Consider the following 20,571-nt stretch of genomic DNA (forward strand, 5'->3'; position numbering starts at 1 on the left):
TTTTTTAAAAAGATGATTTTGCAATGAACCGCCCCCCCCCCCCCCCCACCACCACCACCCTCAGTCAGTTAAGACCCCCGCCCGCACGATGTCATACACCACAACTCTGCCCCCCCCCCTCCACCCTCCCCCAAAGTGGACTGAGGCACCGCTGGTATTGCCTCTTTTTTAAAAAGATGATTTTGCAATGAACCGCCCCCCCCCCTCACCCCAACCGCACCCGCCCCCTTCCTCACTCCGCAGCTGGATTACATCAAACTGGGAAGGGACACCCCCCCCCCCCCCGCCTTTCATGCCTCTGCCGCAAATAAAGTCAAACCACCAACAGGGGGCAGAAGTACTTTTATTGGATTTCACCCCCTCACCCCCCTCCCTCCATTCTTCCTCCAATTTACAAAATAAGTCCTGATTTACAATAAATGTACAAAGAAGTCTGTAAATATAAATATCCCTATCAATCATGTACACTCCTGATTATACAAGTTATTTGCACAAAATAGGCACTTCAAAGCCGTCGCCATTAAACCCACGAAAATCAAGCCCCGCCAATAAACGTGTATAACCGTGTAATAACAGTGTCGTTTATGTACGCCCATTTACGACTCGAGCACGGGCTGTTGTGCGCCCACAGAATTCTTGGCAAATATGTCCGCAGTGTGCGTGCTCGATATCATTTCCATTATAATGAAATAAAAACTTCACCCCTACAAAAAAAATAAATAAAAACCAAAAGGCGGAAAATTGCAATGTTTACAAGGTCACTTGGGTTAAGAAACAATGCGGTGGGACAAGATTGAATTATTTCCCAAATATTTCGAATTATTTCCTTTCCAAAGGTTCGCTGCAGATATTTATCACGTAGTGGGGTTGTTTCAAATACCCTGGCCAAGATGAACTACTACCGTGCTTTTCTTTCCCCTCGTCACGTTCAAAGTAGCAAATAAGTCATTTCCACGTAGCAACATGAAATTTATGTGCCGTGTCGATTTATGAAACGTGAAAAAAAAATTTCCTCCCTCTTCTAAATGTGAACTTTGATGGTAGATTGTTGTCACCTAGTGGTCGAGTCAGGAAAGCCGTTTTTCCCCTTGAAAAAGACATCCATCATTTTGGTTTCCATCCATTTTCTTCACCGCTTATCCTCACGAGGGTCGCTGGAGCCTATCCCAGCTGTCAAGTGGTCGGAGGCGGGGTTACACCCTGAACTGGTTGCCAGCCAATCGCCGGGCACATGGAGACAAACAGCCGCACTCACTATATTACCTTGGGGCAATTTAGAGTGTCCGATTAATGATGCATGTATTTTGGGATGTGGGGGGGAAACGGGAGGGCCCGGAGAAAACCCACACAGGCGGGATTCGGGATCAAACCCGTGTAAGGCCACTCCTTTCCCAACTTACCCACCGTGCCACCCATTTTGGTTCCAAGCGGCCATTTTAACAACAGTAGTGCAATCGAGATGTCATGTCATTATACAAGCCTCCTATCCTCACAAGGGTTGCGGGGAAAGCTGGAGCCTATCCCAGCTAGCTTTGGGCGAAAGGCGGGACTACAACCTGAACTGGTCGCCAGTCAGTCGCACGGCAGATAGACGCCATCACTGAGCGGGAATTGATCCCGCGCTGTCCGCACCAAAGGCAGGCGTGTGTACCTAAGCTAGTTTCCCTTAGCAACGCAAGATTTGAGCACTTATGAACAGATTGGCAAAAAGGTCTCAAGGACCTGTGCCGGAAATCTTCCATTTTGGCTAGACAGATGGCTGGAAGGCGTTTTATCAGATAACGACAAATTGGGTAGCTTGTTGTGTTCGGATCATTTCCTAACACAAATGACAAGTACGACATGTTAGCTTGAAGCAATTTTGGGGGGTGATTTAAAGTTCTGGTATTACTCGAGAATTGGATCAAATGGTCTCACCCAGCTCTGGTTTACGTGAGGAAGCACTTTGATTACTCTGCATAGGGCTAACATCTACGGCGCTTCCGCGCACGCGGCCGCTCTACTGCTTCAACAGGTCCTTGAGGACGGCGCCGCCGCTGGCCTCGGCCGACACGGGCACGGGCGTGAAGGTGGGGAGGGCGTCCGAGATGGGCTTCATCAGCAGGTGCCCGCCGGGCCCGCCGGCCGGCAGGGGCACGGCGGCGGACCGGGGCGCCAGGAAGGGGTTGTTGGGCTTGCCGGCCGGCGCTCTCCTGTTGGGCGGGGCGCTCAGCGGCTTGATGTCCGTGACGGAGAGTTTGGGCGGAGGGAGCGACGGCGTCGATTCCGTCTCCAGGAACTTGACAAACATCTCAGAGAAGGACTGTGACAGGTGGAAAAAGAGACTTGACATACGAGTAATCTGTTCCACAATGACGCTCTTAACACAAACCATCTCCCCAAAAAAATATTACAATGATATTTTTTTTTTTTTATGAGAAAAACATTTCATGACTTTTATTGTTGTTATCAGAGGGGCGGCGATAGCGAGCGCGTCGGCCATGTTTCTCCTTACAGTGTTAAATCCGTGTCCGCCGCCGGGCCTCAGGGGAGTGCCGGGGACGCTCTGAGCTCCTCGGCCGAGCCAGCTCGACACCCAGCCGCCCACGCCGCGAGCCGTGTCCTCCTCCAGCATCTGGACCGCAAAAGACCACATCTGGAAATCAGCATCAACTCGGGAGATCGCCTTCGAAACCAAAACCGCACGTAATCCTGCCAGTTGGGGGGGGTTGCGGTTTTGCCATTTCAAAGGCGACACAGGTTGATGTCTTTAGAGTATCACACATTTTAGTTTGGATTTTGCAGAGATACAAGACAAGAGCAAGGATTTCCAAGATATCCATCCATCCATCCACTTTCTTTTGCCGCTTATCCTCACGCGGGTCGCAGGGAGTCCTGGAAACTATCCCAGCTGTCACACCTCGGGGCAATTTAGAGTGTCCAATTATTGTTGCCTGTTTTTGGGTTGTTTGAGGAAACCGGAGTGCCCGGAGAAAACCTAAACAGGTACGGGGGGAACATGCAACTCCACACGGGCGGGGCCGGGATCGAACCCGGGCCCTCAAAAATATGAGGCCACTGTGCTGCCAGATTTCCCAGACAAAAAATGTAACCGATGAACTGCGAAAGATGAATCTGTCACAGCAGATGCTAACATTGATGTCTTCTAATTATCTGAGTGTGGCGTGCAGTGTTGCCGTGTGAAAACGGGTCAATATTCCTCCATCAGGTTGTGTGTTAACACCCCCGTCGGCACACCCGGTTGACAAATGCCAGATCTTCTGCTGCCGCAATTTTGCAGCAGAGGCCCGAGACAAGTCGAAGACTTAATGGTCCTCATTTCCCGACGCGCTCCGTCCGCATAATTAGATCCGCCGGGTATTTTTTTATTTTTATTTTTGCTGACTCGACACGTCGCCGCGAGAGGAGGAAGCGGCCTCGCCGTCGATGTCGCCCGCTCGCAGCTGGATGCACTTAAGCGAGCGCTCTGCGATCGCGGAAGGGGGATGTAAACACGGGCAGGGAGGAACATTGGTGTTCCAAAAAAATCATAAAAAAAAGGAGGTGAGGGACACACCATGACAAAAGTGCACCACTATAAAAATATTCCGTCTTTTGGGGGGGGGGGGGGGCGTTAATGCAATTTGCCGTATCTGCTTCCCTTTAGGAGGGTCGCAACGGGTTCTTCTGGGCCGCCGCCACATCTTCTGGATAAAAACCCCTTTCGTAGAATTTTATTGTGGTCGGAGAAGAACAGATTTACATTTTCAAATGTGTTTTTTCAACCTCGAGGCTTAGGTTTAAGCATGACATGACAGCGGAAGAATGCACGAGTTTATACTGCGCCACCTGGGAATCGCATCGATTCCCCTTTTAAAAATGCTCCAATTTTCACACTTTTTAACAGGCACGCATCAGTCAACGTGCGGACAGCGCGAGCTCACAAGAAGTTTTACGTTTGGGAGGCCGACACTAAATTTGTCGCGCTGAAATGACAAAGAAACGGGCCAACACTGACTGACTTTTTCTTTTCCATAGACGAAAACAAACACACTTTGTTGTTTTTGAACGGGTCGTAAATACAGTATATTGCGTTAATGAACGGAACATTCGTGAAAGGGGCGTTTTGAACACACGCCACACATTTCAAACAGGAGCGGCGTTATTCCCCCGCACCCGAATTGCGCTACAACGATGTCATTCATTTGAAAAGGAATACGCCTCGCAATTCATCTCTGACCTTTTCCACGTCCTCTCGGCTCAGCCCCAGCACGCTGCCCATGAGCCTGAGCACGTCCATGCGCTTGGCTCTGGGTGTGTGGAAGTAGCCCTGGAGCAGGTTACGCATCAGGGCCCTGACGACACAGAATTTTTAAATGTCATTTGCTTGGCGTGGAAGGAATTTACAATGTCCATCGCAGCTTCAGGGACCGCGTCGAGAAAAATCCACACTCAGGATAGGCATCTGATTTTTGTTTTTATTTCTTTGGTGAATAATCACTATGCATTTTTCACCCCCCCCCCAAATAATTATGGAATACAGTAATCCCTCTCTACTTCGCGGATCACCTATTGTGGATTCAGTGCATCACGGATGCCTGGACCCACCCCGTGGAGAAGAAAAATGGAGGGGAAAAAAAACAAAAAACGCTATGTACCAATGCGCCATCCCTGGCACGACGACATGGACTAATGAAGCAAAATTAAAAAAAAAAACAAAATTTATAAAAAAAATGAAATAAAATACTGCCAGCATACATTAGTACAGTACTGTAGCAGGAAGACGCATTGACACGGTATAATGCAGCATCCTTAGCAAGACGACATGGACCAATGAAGCAAAAAAATGAATGTTAACCAAAAAAAAAAAAAAAAAAAAAAAGCAAATTCCACTACCAATCGTGTCACGTACTTGTCAATCTTGCCCTCGGTGCTGTTCAACAGGTTCATCAGTTTCTTCTGGGCCTCCTCCAACATTTCTTGTCTCACGTCCACTACAAACACACACATTAGCTGATCCATTCATCGACGCCACGTACTGTACATGTTCCATAGGGTGGCGGTCAGATAAGAAGCAGGGCAAACACATGAACTCATCGGGCAGGCCTATCATAACACAACCCATCAAGACTGAGTCATATCAGATATTGCGTACCAGAACAAATAAAGGCGTGGGAGAATAACTCGCCCCAGACTCAAGTAGGCCGCAGGAAAAGTCTTTTGGGTCATTTGTTTTCAAGAAAACAAAATTCTGAATTAACAGCGAGACAGTTTAACAACAACCCCGACGTTCAAATAAACTCGTGGAAAACACGACATTAATCTCGATCAAGCTATAGGCAGCCACACAATATTCATACTCTTGCCCTTGACACAAAGAGGCCTTCATGTGTGTTGTCGGAAAATTCCTGGGGTCGTTTGTTTCATTGGAAGCGAGAGGAAAATCACTATTGTTGTTAAAAGGAAGGCTCGTTGGCAGCGGGGGCTACGGAAATTGGCCGCTAACGTGTGAAAGCTGAAAATTTCCCTTCGGGGAGGGGGGGCAGGGTACAATAAAGGGTGTCGTTCTTTTTACTCTGTTTGTTAATCACGTCAGACGCAAAATGCGAAGATTTCCCGCGGCCCCAACCTTGCCGCTTCAACTCCTCGATCTGCTCCTCCTTGTAGTCCAGCTGGTCGGTGAGCCGAGAGGCCGAGTCCAGAGCTGCGTGGGCCTCCTCCAGGTTCATCTGCGACGTGGGCGTCATTCCCGCGTTTAGACCCACGCTTCGTGTTCGAGCGGAAGGAAAGCACGCGGCGGTTAAAGCACCTGAAGGGCAGATGCTTGGTCTTGCAGCGTGTCCGCCTTCCTTCGCCACTCCTCTTTCTCCTTCCTGAGCTTCTCCAGCTCTGCCGAGTACATGGCTTTCTCCTCTGAATGGCAGAAAAGTAGAATTTAGAACACTTCCCAGGTAGAAACTGTCAAATTGTGACGAAATTGGAATCAATATCCACTCTATTCATTTCGTAAACAGACAATTTGTAAAAAAAAAAAAACAAAAAACTTGCTTGTACGTCGGGACGTGCCGCAAACACGGTTCAAAAGGAGGTTTTGTGGCTTTGGTGGCTATAAATTGTGACGCTAATCTGTGCGCCCCACAAAACCGCAGCTCTGCTTAGCTTTTGCCTTTGACACGATATCGTTCGCATGTCGTCCAAAATAAATAAAAAAGCGGAAGGTCGTTAACATTTTAGCTGCCAAGTCACGGGGTCGAACCCGAAGCCCGCACTAACCTTTCTCACAGACAGCACAGCGGCTTAAGTTTATGACTGTGACGTGTGAAATTAAAACATACGAGTGCATTAAAAAATTGAATTATGACAACAGAGATGCAGAAAATTATTAGCATTGACTTGCAAAACCTAAAATAGGAGCGTTACATGGTGGCAAATTACACAACTCACATTACAACAAGCGGTAGTTTAGCAATTATAATGATAAAATATTCTTTGAAAGAAAAAAAAAAAAGGGGGGGGGTTAGGTGGCGGGCAGCACGGTGGGTCATCTGTCTCACAGTTCTGAGGAGCCAGGTTCGATTGCCGGCCCCGCCCGTGTGGAGTTTGCATGTTCTCCCCGTGCCTGGGTGGGTTTTCTCCAGGCACTACGGTTTCCTCCCGCATCAATTGAACACTCTAAAGTGTGATTGTGAGTGCGACTGTTGTCTGTCTCTACGTGCCCTGCGATTGGCTGGCGACCAGTTCAGAGTGTCCTGCCCGTTGACAGCTGGGATAGGCTCCGGCACTCCCCGCGACCCTCGTGAGGATAAGCGACGAAGAAAATAGATGGATGGGCTTTTAGCTGTTTGTTTTTTTTTTTTTTAAGCCATCTGAGATCTATACTAGATTTCACTGGGGACACAAGCTGCATCGACTCCGGGGCTCTTGCCTTGCTGGAACTGCTCTAGCACCATCTGCAGGTTGGAGAGGGACACGGCGTACTGCTTGACCTGCTCCTGGGAGGTTCCGAGCTGCAGGAGGGCATCGTCCCGCTGCTTTACCACACCGCTCAGCTGCTCCTGAAGGGACTCCACCTGCATGCTGGCCTGCTGACTAAAACCACAATGAAAATATGAAGAAAAAAAAAAAAAAACAATCTTAACTTTTGAGCTCACTCATTTGACTTTTGACGCAGACCTGGCGGTCTCCACCGCGCTGGAGGACGAGGCCAGCCGCTCGTCCAGCAGGGCCACGCGCCGCCGCAGCTCGGTCTCGCGGTCCTCGGCGGCCAGGGCCTCCCGCGTGTACGAGTCCTCGATTTCCAAGAGGTGGTTGCGCAGCCTCTCCAGCTCCAGGTTGAGGCGCTGCTCTTTGTCCCGCACGTGCTGCAGCTGTCCGGATGCACGGGCAACGTGTTCAGCTGCAGTTGGAGTCCCCATTTTTTTCCTTGTCCCTGCCCCAATCGCTAAATCCCTTGATCGTGTTCTCTCTCTCTCTCTCTCTCTCTCGCCTTTTCAACTCAAATACCCGAGACAGATTGTTGATTTTGTTTAAACCTTGGTGTTTCTCTCCCAATTTTCTAACTCGCCACTTGCTCACATCCATATTACTGTATGTGACATATTTGAACTACGGGTAACCAGAATGAAGGGTCGAGGATTTTACCCCCCAAAAAACAAAACACAAATAAATACGATGCAAGTCTACATTCCTGGCACTGTGGCAGCAATACCCGTTTGCAAAAAATTGGGAACAATGGCAAAAAGCAGAAGAAGCTTACATTGCCCCACATGCTGCCTGTGTAGGCTGCGAAGGTTCTTCGTGCCGCACGGGCATGCCGCAAAGCATGCTGGGAGCATGTAAATAGCGTTTGGAGAGTATGTTTTGTGTCAGTTATTTCATGAGTTATTCTTATTTGTTTTATTTGCTAGTTATGCTACTCTGTTTGCTGTGGCGTGAACATTTTAGTTTCAATGTGACAGCGTGAGTGTGTATAACATCGTCAGTAATAATCTGCCAACACAGACAGCATGTGGAGAAATGCAAGAGTCTCCTTTTTACACATATGAAATGCAATTATTCCGCATTGCCTCATAAGCGCCATCATATGGTAGCATACGTAGACGATAAAACATGTGCTGGTATGCATGCTAACAGTGTAACCAGTGAGTTTAAGAGTACCATTTGTACTGTTGTCCCTCATCTATTGAAAAGACAATTTAAGACCTTTATGACCATGCAAATACGTGAAATTAAAAAAAACAAAAAACAAGAACAAAAAAATCCACAAACATGAGGGGCCACGAATGGGAAAAGGCAGACATTCCCACCTCGGTCTGTAGCGCGGTGGTTTCCATTTGCTTCTGCTTGAGCGCCATCACCACCTGGTCCCGCTCTTGCTGAAAGGCCACCGCTTTGTCCTGCATGGACTTGATTTCATTCAGGAGTTGATTGAGCTCACTCGATTTGCCCTGCGCCAGTGAAACGACCCCGCCCCCCAAAAAAAAAAAAAATAAAATAAATTACGTATTTTAAAGAATTTTTCTTTAAAAACAAAAGGCAAAAATAAATGTTAAAAAAATTACAACCTGGTTCAGACTTGAAAAACATTTAAGATTGTAGTGGTTCTGACCCTTGCACACTGCACTAAGTTCAAAGGTCATTTTTATGATTTCATTAAATGAAATTCTAAACACGGGTAAGCTCCCTGGTAGAGAACTGACCTGTTCTTTGTCCTTGAGCATCTTCTCCACGGTGCTGGCTTTGTCCCTCATGGCGCTGAGCTCAAACTCCCTCTCGCGCAGCAGCATGGAGACCTGCATGTTGGTCTCCTGCAGCGCCCGGAACTCGGACTCCTTCTCCCGCGAACGCGCGGCCACCTGCTCGTTCTCCTCCTTCAGCGTCTTGGCGTCCATCTCCAGGATGACGGCGCGCTCCTTCAGGTTGGTGACGGCCTGCTTCAGGACCTCGTTGTCGCTCTCGCGGTTGCGCAAGGTCTCGCCCATCCGAGCCAGCTGGTCCCCTTTGGTCTTAATGAGCAGGTCTTTCTCCCGGACGGACCTCTGTAGCGCCTCCAGACTGGCTCGGACCTGCTGCAGCTCGGCGGCGTGGCTCCTCTGCTCGCTCTCGGAGGAGGACGCCGAGCAGGAGAGCCGGTGGTTGTTCTCCTGGAGCGTCCGGATCAGGTCCTCCTGCTCGGCCAGCCGGGCTTGCAGTGATGTCAGGGGTTGGCTCGGCGCGTCGACCGCGCTCGGCTGACCTTCGCTTTTGGGAGGGGCGTAGCCTACACGGCCCAATAGGAGATCCTTGGTGGTGTTGAGCTGGTTGAGGGTCTGCTGGACCTGGGCCAGCTCCACACTCAAGCTCCCCAGCCGCTGCTCCTTGTGCTCGTAACCCTGTATAAGCCTCTCGTAGTCCACTGAAAGTTTGGAGCCGGCGTCGCCGTCGGCAGACACCTGAGCATGGAGGTTGACCAGCTCCTCTTGAAGCTGCGCCGACTCGTGTTGCATGTTTTTGACGGTGGTCATCACCTGCTGCTTCCACTCCTCCATTTTCTTCACCTGCTGCTTGAGCGTGTCGCGCTCCTTCAGCAGCTCCTCGAACTGATTGCTGCTGACCCCGCCGGCGCCGGCGTCGCCGCCCGACGACTGCAGCACCGTCACCAGCGTCTGGCACTTCTGCGTCAACGCGTCGATCTCGATGTCCTTCTCCCGGATGATGCGCGAGAGATTCTGGATGGTCTCCTTAAACATCTCCTGGCTCCCCGAGGGGTCGCTGCCGGAGTTGGAGAGCCGCTGGTTCTCCTGCTGCAGCTTCAGCAGCGCCGCCTCCTTGACCGCCACGATGTCCATGAGGCGGTGGTAGTCGGAGCGCAGCTGACTGTTCTCTCGAGTCTTCTCGTTGAGCACGGCCAGGACCTGCTCCCTCTCCACGGCGTAGGCCTGCACCTGCTGCTGGAGGAAGAGGACGTCCTGACCGCCGCCCATGGTGACTCGCGCATGAAGGGCCTGGATCTCAAGGTCCTTCTGCAGGATCATCTGGAATACCACAAAAAACAAATTAGAAATCTCTAACAATAAAACATCCTTCTTCTTTTTCTGTTCTATCACTCTTGGACCCGTTTCTTCACTTCCTTACCACACTCACCATTGCTCTGTATTGTTGACCCCAAGTATTTGAAGTCATACACCCTCGCCATCTCTTCTCCCTGGAGCTTCACTCTTCTCTCAACGCCCCTCTCATTTACGCACATATACTTGTTTTACTTCGGATATTCGTCATTCTTCTCCTTTCCAGTGCGTGCCCCCATCTTTCTAATTGTTCCTCCGCCACAATATCATCTGCGAACATCATGGTCCAAGGCGATTCCAGTCTAACCTCATCTGTCAGCCTATCCATTACTACCGCAAACAGGAAGGGGCTCAGCGCGGAACCCTGATGCAGTCCCACTTCTAAATAAATTCTCACCGCTGTTCTGCTGCCCTCATACATGGTCCTGTACTATTCTAAAATATTTCTCCGCCACACCAGACTTCTGCATGCAGTTCCACAGTTCCTCTCCTGGTGATAAAACATCCTAATACTATAAAAACATTTTGAAACTACAGTACTACCACATCACAAAAAAGCCCCAGATAACCCTGCATTATCGTGGATTAATTTGGGCACGCTGATCCGGTATTCGATGAAACCTCACGTCCCGAAAGCCATTTAATAAGAAAGTAGTCATCTGTGTACTCAGAATGTCAAAATGACATCAAATGTTTAAGATCGTTGGATGTCAGTGAAGGCCAAAAACGCTGTTCATCAAAAACATGGTACAGAACTCACTATATCTGGATGTTTTGCTAATATAATATTGCTAGTAGTATTAAATATGTGCAGGATTACCTGGGAGAGCTTCCCGACTTCATCGTGAGACACCGTTAACTGGTCCAGCTGCCTGGTCAGGGACAGGTTCTTCTCGTTTAGCTGGCTGATTTCCGTCTCTTTCTCCTTCATGCCCTTCACTAGTCGCTCCAGTTCCACCTTGGAGAGGTCGTGCTTCTCGTTGCCGCTCTCCTGGTTCAGAGACACGGTCTTGTCTTCCTGCAGTATGACGTCGCCCCGCTCCGCCGGGGACTCGGCGGGGCCTCGGCTCTCCAGGATCTGCCGCAGGCTGGCCAGCTCTTTGTCCCTGGCCTGCAGGAGCCTGTCGAAGTCAAGCGAGGCCTGCTCCAGCTCGCTCCGAGATCCGAGGAGCGACGTCTGTTGCTCCTCCAGGCTCCGCCGGAGATCCCCCAGCTCTTCTTCTAGGCTGCCTCTGGATGACTTGAGCTGGGTGATCTCGGCCTCCAGCTCAGTGATGATGTCCAGGGTACGCGGAGGCCTGCTTTGCTGATCCTGCACGCGATCCATTTCCTCCTTTAAGTGGCTGTTGTCCTCCTTCATGCCTGCTAGCTGTCTGTCCTTCTCCTCCAGCGCCTGCCTGAGCACGTCGGCCTCCCTCCTCGCCGCCGCAACGCTCGCCTCGAGCTCTGCACGCGTATCCGCCACATTCTGCTTCAGCGTCTCGGCGAAGGCGTCCTTCTCCTGGAGCAGGTCCGTAAGCTGCTTCTGCCCGGCGACGGTGATGGCGAGCATCTCGTTGGTGTCCCGGTGGTCGGCCGCCTGTTGCTCGGCGTCGCGGCGCAGCTGCGCAATCTCCGTGTCCTTCTCCTGGTTGAGCTTAACTGCGCGCTCGTGCTCCGTCTGCAGAGCCGAGGCATCCATGGAACGGGCTCGGCTCAGCTCGTCCACGGTGCGCTGGTACTGTTTGGCCTGCTCCGCAAGCGAGCGCTGGGCCCCCTGCAGCTCGCCGTCCAGTTGGTCTTTCTCCAGCTTGAGGGCTTCGATGCGCGTGTCCTTCTCCCGCTGCGTCCTGCTTGCCGCCGTCTGGCTCTCTTTCAACGAGTCCTCCGCTTTCCTCACAGCCTCCTTCAACCTCCCGTTCTCCATCTTCAGCTCGAAGTCCACCGACTTGACTTTCTCCAGCTCTCCTCGGAGATCCAAAAGTTCTCGGTCCTTCGTCGCCAGCTGTTCTTCGTCCGTTCTTGTCCTTTCACTCTTAGCGAGCTTTTCTTTTGCTGCCAACAGATGCTCCTCCTTCTCCTGCAAGCTCTTCTTCAGCTCCACCGTTTCTTTGCGGGCCTCCTTGGTCCGCTCTTGAGCTTGTGTCAGTTTGTCCTTCAGCTCCCGGATGGTACCCTCCAGCTGCTGCTTGCTCATGTGCAGGTCGTTGAGCGTGAACGCGCTCTGGCCCATCCTCTCCTTGTGGGCCTCCAGCTCCTTTTCCAGCGCGCTCTTCTGGTCTTTGGTGGCGCCGTGTTCCACCTCGGCCTTCTTCAGCTGCTCTTTCATGGAGATCAGATGCTGGGGAGAGGAAAGCGGAATGAAAAATGAAGATGGAAGCGTTGCAGTTTATATTAGAATTGTGCATGAATGATGAGAAGCTGATTAACTCATAGACGGCTGAACGATGAGCTTTCAATCACTATTTTTTACTTGTCCTTTAATTTCCTCGGACAATACTTTCCAATCCATCACAAACGAGATGAGCATTTTGAGTAAAAGGAAATATGGAATTTCAATTTGATTTTTTTTTTTTCATGGAAATGTGGAATTGTGAGGAAAAATGTGAATTGAAATGAAGGAGCGCATTATATTGACGGTGGATGAGAATTGTGAATGTCTTAAAAGCACAAGTGGCAGAAGAAGAAAACTTTTTTTTCCCCCCCAGCAGAAAAGCATATGTGAATGCTGCATTCACGTGAGAATTGTTCATATTTTCTAATTAGGTACTGGGAGCTCAGTCGCACCTGCGTCGCTTCCTGGTTTTGCCGGTCCAGCTCCTCTAGCTCAGTCAACAGAGTGTCACGTTCCTCCTGCGTGGCCTTCAAGGTGTTTTCTTTGCTCTCCAGCGCCTCCTTCAGGTCTTCCGTCGACTCGGTTTCAGCCGGTGGAGCGACGCGCTCCCCGCCGACTTCTTCCGCAGCCGCGCTCAGTCTCTGCTGCAGAGTGAGCTTCGAGAGGCAAATGAACAAAGTATTCATCTAGTTTTTGGATGATGAAACTCGCAAAAGCGCTTTAGAAACTCGGATAATTTGTAGTCGTGTTTGTATTCATGGAAGGCGGCAGTGATGAATAATTGTTGAGGAGCAATTGCATTTATCATATGACAGGAACACTTATTTTAATTGTACGTGGATTGTAGTCATGACTGGTCTTGTGTGTGAAGCCCCATTACACAAAGATGACGTGATCGTACCTTTTCTTGCTCCAGGGCCTCCTTTTCTTCTCTTAGTGTGCCGATGATGGTGTTGAGTTCCAGGATGTCAGCGTGCTCCACCTCCTCCTTTGGCTCTGCCTGATTTGTGAGCATAACGCCAGAAAAGTCATTATTTAGAAAACAATAATTGTGAGCCATCACGGGGCTTACCACTAGGAGATTTTTCAGTCTCTCCGTTTCCTTTTCGGCGCCGGCGAGGTTGTCCCTCAGCGCTTGGATTTCGTGCTGCATGTGGGCTTTCTGCACGGCCTTGCTCTCCTGCTCTCGCACCCGCGCCTGAAGCTCCTCCACGGAGGCCTGCAAACGGGCGTAGTTCTGCAGCAGCGCGGCGTTCTCCTGTTGGACTTCATCCCTCTCCGACTGGAGTGAGGACCGGTCCCTCCGCGCCTCCTCTAGGCTTGCGGACAGCTCAGAGAGACGAGTCTCCCGCTCCTCGGCCGCCTCGCGCAGGCCGGCGATAGTGGCCTGCAGCTCGAGCTCTTTGGGAGGGTTTGATGGGGAACCAGCTGGAGAGGACCCTGTAAAAAAAAAAAAAAAACACTTTGAGAAGTTAGATGACACCTGTATGTATACATCAAACCTATCACCATCACTGATGGTGTCCCCCCCCCCTCCCCCCCATCAGCATTTGAGACATCCTGTTTTGCCTGCAGGGGTTTTGGGTTCTGATTTTTTGTACAGTGCAGCGTTCAACTGAACTTGAATTGTTCTGAATTTGAACTGAATTTTTACTTCCCTCAGTAAAAAGGTCAGATAATCTATTTTGACAACATTTATCATCCTGAGTAATTCCCAAAAGGTGAGTTTTGTGACTAAGACCATTTGTGTAAAGATCAAGTGCGCATATTAAGATTTTCCCATCAGTTTGTGCTAACTCTATTTAGACTAGAATGCTAGCAAATATTATTGATGAACCTCATAAGGTGAATAAACTACTGAAGAGTCACTTACTGTACATAACAAAGTCACGAATGCATATTTTAACTTCTTTGCCACATTCTTGTGACATTTTAGGGCAGCGGTGCCCAGACTTTTTTTTACCCCAAGATCTACTTTTCAAGCACACAGACTCTCGTGATCAACATTTTTATTCAGTTATTTATTTTTAGAATGATCAATGACGAAATAGAATGACCAAGCCACAAAGATCTACCCACGACAAAAATGCAAAACATATTTATTTCAAAGTATTTTGAGCATTCTTTATGTGTAAATGTGTGTTTGAGTGCCTTGCATAACCGCACAAGCCAATATTACACAACATAATTCCATTTTTTTTTTGTAACTATCTGAGTTCACGATGATCACTAAACACCATACGAATGAAAATGCACATTTGGGCTGTGTCACTCACGTCAGTGGATTCGTCCAACTGCAGTGGGAAACACTCACAATCTCCGATGTCCTTGAACACATCAGCTATGGCTTCACAGCGCCTTTACAGCTGCAGAGATTTTATTGAAGATAATATTCCCGCCTTATCTTTAAAAGACCAGAACAACGAGTCAGCTATGCCTCTTTTACCATCTCTCCGTCTTGGAAGTACTTCTTGTTATTAACGGTGATGTGACGCTTCGGTGGCGCCTTTCGCCGTTGAATTATATTGTGTGAAAAGTGACTGCTGTGCGGCCAATTGGGATTTTAGCTCGACATGAACAGTTCGACAATGCCGATGCACATTTCGCTACACTGGCAGATGAGGCAAACGCACGTGGAAAATGACATCGTGGGAAAACAAATAAGTCCGCCTCCCATCCCGAATGAAAGTGATACGTTTTTGTCTTCTTCTTTGTTCCAGCATCCATACTCATGCTTGATAAGATTTCTTTACTGTAAGAAAAAAGCGAGGGCTTAAAATAGGGGGGAACTTGCGACTAGCGTAAATACGGCTTACATCGTTTTTTTTTTTTTTTTTTTTTTTTTTTTCAACTGGTCGATCACGATGGACGCATTGAGCACCCCTGTTTTGGGGCATTTATTCATCCCTTTTAATTCAATTATTTAGTCCAATTATTCGCGGCTACTCGCTTCTCGCGGCAGGGCTCGTTCCCTTGCTTGCATCAATAGAGGGGACGCTGTAATTTCACTGTCGGAGGTCACATATAGAAATATCATCTGACCGTTCTGCAGCTGCTCCTCCAGCTCCTCGATCCTCTCCTCGTATTCGGCAAGCTCCTCCCGGTGGCGCCGGCTGAGGTCAGACATCTTCTGGCGCTGGGCGTCCTGCAGGGCGGCGAGCTCGTGCTGGTGCTCATCCACCTCGCGGTTCATCTCGTCCCGTAGCTCCTGCAAAAAAAATAAAAAACCCAGAAACAAAGGTCAAGTTTAATGCCGTTGCTAAAGTGTCGGGTCAATTTAGCATTATAGTGGAACATTTTTTTTTTTAATGTGAATTTACCTTAACTGTTCTTTGAAGCTTGAGAATCTCACCCTTGTCAGAATTACCTTCCCCCACTGCTGTTGACGCCTAAAAGGACAAAATGCAAAAACTGTGACTTCAGTGGTAAAATATTTTAGGTTTAATACACCCTACTTAAGTGTCTTTTCACTTGAATTTGTACATTAATTAAATTGTAATTAATCAGGATAATTTTTCAATTTTAAAGGAAATAATTGAACAAAAAAATTGTTTGATTCAATTTTATTAAGAAAATTTGAACCAAATTTTAATTTAAAGTAAATTCTTTGAGTATTTTTATTGATATTGTTTTTTATTCAACTTAATTTTACAGTTATTTGACATTCAAATGTAATTACCTTGCCACGATTTTTTTTTTTTTTTAGAAATAAAATTTTAATTGAGCAATGATAATATCGTCTGCATGATTCTGGAAATGTGATTTTTTAAACCGATTGAGAAATTAAATTTAAAGTAATTAAAGTAACATTCGAAAATTTTGCTTTTACATGTAACAAGAGAGGTGGCACGGTGGCCAGCTGGTAAAACATTGGCCACACAGTTCTGAGGACCCGGGTTTAATCCCGGTCCCGCCTGTGTGGAGTTTGCATGTTCTCCCTGTGCCTTCGTGGGTTTTCTCCGAGCATTCCGGTTTCCTCCCACATCCGAAAAAAACATGGATCATTAATTGGTCACTCTAAATTGCCCCGAGGTGTGATTCTGAGTGAGACTGTTTGCCACGATGTGCCCTGTGATTGGCTGGCGACCAGTTCAGAGTGTACCCCACCTCCTGCCCGTTGACAGCTGGGTTCGGCTCCAGCGCTCCCCGCGACCGTTGTGAGGATAAACGGCAAAGAAAACGGATGGATGGATGCAACAAGAGAAGTTCAGTAAGCAAGTCTCTCTCACTTATCTTCACCTGCGACATTCGCCTCCAGTGCGCCACCTCCGCTTCTAGTCGCAGCACCTCAGTGGACAGCCGGTTGATCTCCTGCTGGGACGAGATGACTTCGCCCAGGTCCATGTCGTCGCCGTGGAAGCCGTGATGGTGGGAGGCGGAGGGCCGGGATAGGAAGGACGAAGCCGCGGCGGTGACGGCGGAGGACGCCGTGGCGCTGGACGGCAGGGCGGCCACGGCCGAGGCGGACTGGGCTGAGCGCTGAAGCTTCTGGACGTCCTCCTGCAGGCCGCTTTGTCGGGCTTTTAAGTGACTGATCTCCACCTGGAGGAGACGGGCAGCGTCGTTGTCATTTGATTGTGGTAGAAATGAGAATTTAACATAGCCAATTGGAGTTTTCTTTCAAGGTGAAATGAACGAGAGTTCCATTCCAACCAACTGAACTTGATGCTCGTACATCTTTCTGCTGCAGAAGCATCCTGTACTCGCCCGACTGCTGCTTGTTTTGGATCTCTGACGCCTCCAGCTTCTCTTCCAGCTCGGCGTTGAGTTTTTTCAATCTTTCACACTGTTAAAAAAAAAGAAAAAAGGAAAGTTGCTTTTCAACAATTCCGAGCCGCGTTGAATTACAAAAACAATGTCAGCAGGAGTGTTTGACAGACGGCCGCGTTCTGTTGGCCAAAAAAGCAAGCAAGCAAACGAGATGGTAAACATTCCTGCCATGTCAACAACACGATGATAATATCGTCGCTAAACACCTCGAGCAGTCAAAGTTCCGTTAAAAAGAGGTGTGGAGTTACCGTCTTACAACGATATGAGCGTCAACACCGCCAGTGTACATGTCGTTGTGCGGGCTGAGCATCGGGTGGCATCTTAAATAAAATCTGTTCAATTTTTGAAAGTCGGCAATCAAAACAAAGCTTTTAATACATTGTTTTACATTTATTATTGAATAATACATCAGCGCATCCAATGAAAAATCATATTTTGCCAGTTTTTCCTATTGATGTGAACCTTGATGCAAACAAGTGATAAAATATACTCTAAATATGCCCTAATAAGGAAGACATATCAAATTTGTTGATTGTTATTGAAACAAATCGCAGAATTTGGCATGATAAATACTATTAACCAAAACTTCCTCTTTTGTGGAAAAAATAAGTACAATTCCATAAGTAAAACTTTTTCCCCATGCAGCATGAGGCAACTGGTTAGAGCACAGGTCTCAAATGCAAGGTCCGGGGGCCAGATCTGGCCCGCCACATGATTTTATGTGACCCGCAAAGCCAAATCTATAGTGTCAATTTCCACGATTCTAGTAAAAATCTGTACTAAAATTTCAAATTGTCACATATCATCAATGATAAACTTGAGACAACCATTCTTGTGTTAGCAAATGTGAATAGTTGAAAAACACATTACCCTTGATTTCTGATTCCAAAACTCATTCATAAATTGATGATGTAAATATGATGAGATGAATAAATATTTTTTGTTTCACAATGGCCTTCTGAGGGAAACCGGAACAACAATGTGGCCCGTGAGAAAAATGAGTTTGACGCCCCTGGGTTAGAGCATCGGCCTCACAGTTCTGAAGACCGGGGTTTAAATCCCGGCCCAGCCTGTGTGGCGTTTGCATGTTCTTCCTGTGCCTGCGTGGGTTTCCTCCCACGTCCCGAAAACATGCATTCATGGGAGAATCTAAATTGCCCCTAGGTGTGATTGTTTGAGACCGTTTGTCTCGATGTGCTCTGCGATTGGCTGGCAACCAGTTCAGGGTGTACCCCGCCGCCTGTCCGATGAGAGCTGGGATAACCTCCAGCACTCTTGCAACCCTCGTGAGGATAAGTGGCTCGGAAATCAATAAGAGGAGTACAAAAATAAAATAATAATCCAACCTCAAATTTCTGAGAGGAAAAGGCAGCCTCCACGTCCGCCAACTTGGAATTGGACAACTGGAGCTCCGTGGCAGCATCTGCATTGACAACAGTCGACATATTTTTATTATTTTCCACTCATGACTAAATGCAACCACGTGTGCAAGAAAGGAAACAAATCACGTGTCTCTACCATGTAACAGGCAGACAGACAACACATTGACCGCCCTGTGCAGTCGATATATTTAACACTCGTGTTAAATTGCATTGGCTAATGTGTGCCTGTTTTCCTTTGAGCAATTATTCTTATGACCAATGATTGCAGGAATTCCAATAAATTCCAAATGATTCACCTACATTTTCCGATCACTCTATCTTGTACCTCACAATTTATTTACTAACTCATGAGATAGACATGTGATTCCATCCTCGACGTCAGCTATTTATGAAATATGCTTATTTATGTAAGTGTTGATGGCATGAAGTGGTACAACGAGGGATGATGATGTGGCGACTAACCTCCGACTTCTTCCACTCCCTCCAGCAACATATCTTTGGTAAAGTTGGAAATCTGCCCCGTGAAGGACGACAGGCTGCCGCCGACCTGACCCAGCGACTGGCCGAGGCCGGAGCCGATCCCCCCGAGCCACGATGACATCTTTTTCTCGACAACAACACCGCCGTCTCCAAACCAAAACAGCCAACGGCGGGGGTCGGTGAGGGCGACCCGGGCAGGGATAGCTTTTAGCCTCGCTTCGGCTTAGCTAGCAAGCTAGCTCATTAAGCTAAAATGTCAATACAAAAAAAAAATATGAGGTAGTGTAGCCCCTCTGCGGTTTACCTTGACAGTTAGAAAATAACTTTCACGCATTTGGGTTGATTAGACTGCCAACTCGACCGCGGCGGCCATTATCGGGCCGGCAGGCTTGTCGGCTGTGACGTGGACGTGACCGCCGCGGTGCATTGTGGGACACCCGGCGGAACAAGCACCAGGTTTTAAAGGGCCAGTCAGCACAAAGCGGACAAACCGAATGTCACGTTCCCGTCGTTAACTTTGTCAATTATCTCGTTATAGTAGCCAAGTGGCGTACGATTTTATCGCGGTTTTATTTTTAAGTTGCAAAATGACGCTAAAAATCATTTAATGAATGTTTACGAATTATTGTAGAAATGGTGACGTGGGTGAAGGAAGCGAATCCGGTTGCAAGACTTTATATGACGCGTTTATGCATGGTGACGACCATGTATGAAATATAATACAACACTTGTGATTTGTCTTCAGTAGGGCCCCTGGTGAGTTAAAGTCTCTATCGGCTGATTTTCAGCCAAGGGGCAGGATACACTTCGGACAGTGTGCAGCACACAGACAAACAAAACAAACATTCACCCTCATATTGACATGTTGAAATTGAGTATTGAGTGAAGCTGTTTAGTAAAATGGGAGAAAGCAGGACTTCCTCGTGGAAATCCCACACAAACGTGGGCAGAACATGCAAACTCTTCATGGGATTTATGAAAGAAATGTCAAAATAATGGAATACAATCGATTACGTATTTTTACCCTTCCTTTTTTTTTTGCAAATATTGTATTTCTTATTATATCAAAACATCACCCCTCCCCTAATTCATCTCAAATTAACACAAACTCCTCTTTTTGATATTACAATGTGAGGCAAAAGAAAAAGTCAAAAATCCATGTGTAGCAAATTTCAGAGATGTTCCAATCATACAAAGCATTGGATTTTTTTTTTTTTTTTTTTTTAATGGTTGAATGCAGCAATTCACATCGATGTGTGAACATTTTCAGATCACCAAATCCTCACAAATACTGGATCATTAACCCATGAAGGGTGGGAACTTTTTGCCCTATTGATAAAAAAAAAAAAAAAATCTCCTAACAGGCCACAATCAAGGAAATACTTCTTTTTCATTTATGGTTAAGTTATATGATAACTTTACTCATTTATAATCTCGTCCCAATGCCCGCGAGAGGGTACTTGGGTTTTCTTAGTAGATCATCCCAAAACCCAGAATCAGAATAAAACACTTAAATATTTTGATATACTGAAGGATATAATGCGTGAAAATCATGATGTCCCAAAAATGGGACGCTGCCCACGAATGGGTTAATAAAAGA

At 47.7% G+C, this 20,571-nt stretch overlaps 1 protein-coding gene across 1 annotated transcript; it reads right to left on the reverse strand.

The window, feature by feature from the left end:
- Positions 1-337: 337 nt before the first annotated feature.
- trip11 (thyroid hormone receptor interactor 11) lies at positions 338-19,408 on the reverse strand. The gene is made up of 20 exons (XM_061843992.1): positions 18,954-19,408; positions 18,456-18,532; positions 17,015-17,125; positions 16,579-16,881; positions 15,660-15,728; positions 15,382-15,547; positions 13,412-13,779; positions 13,241-13,339; positions 12,792-12,995; positions 10,846-12,345; positions 8,679-9,992; positions 8,286-8,426; positions 7,153-7,346; positions 6,905-7,068; positions 5,789-5,892; positions 5,609-5,708; positions 4,892-4,973; positions 4,220-4,334; positions 2,495-2,614; positions 338-2,302 (listed from the first exon to the last, which is right to left on the reverse strand). The coding sequence occupies exons 1-20, from the start codon at positions 19,090-19,092 to the stop codon at positions 2,000-2,002; spliced, it is 5,673 nt and encodes a 1,890-aa protein (XP_061699976.1). The 5' UTR covers positions 19,093-19,408; the 3' UTR covers positions 338-1,999.
- Positions 19,409-20,571: the final 1,163 nt, after the last annotated feature.

The sequence above is a fragment of the Syngnathoides biaculeatus genome, chromosome 15, assembly GCF_019802595.1.
Source record: "Syngnathoides biaculeatus isolate LvHL_M chromosome 15, ASM1980259v1, whole genome shotgun sequence".
Taxonomy (NCBI): Eukaryota; Metazoa; Chordata; class Actinopteri; order Syngnathiformes; family Syngnathidae; genus Syngnathoides; species Syngnathoides biaculeatus.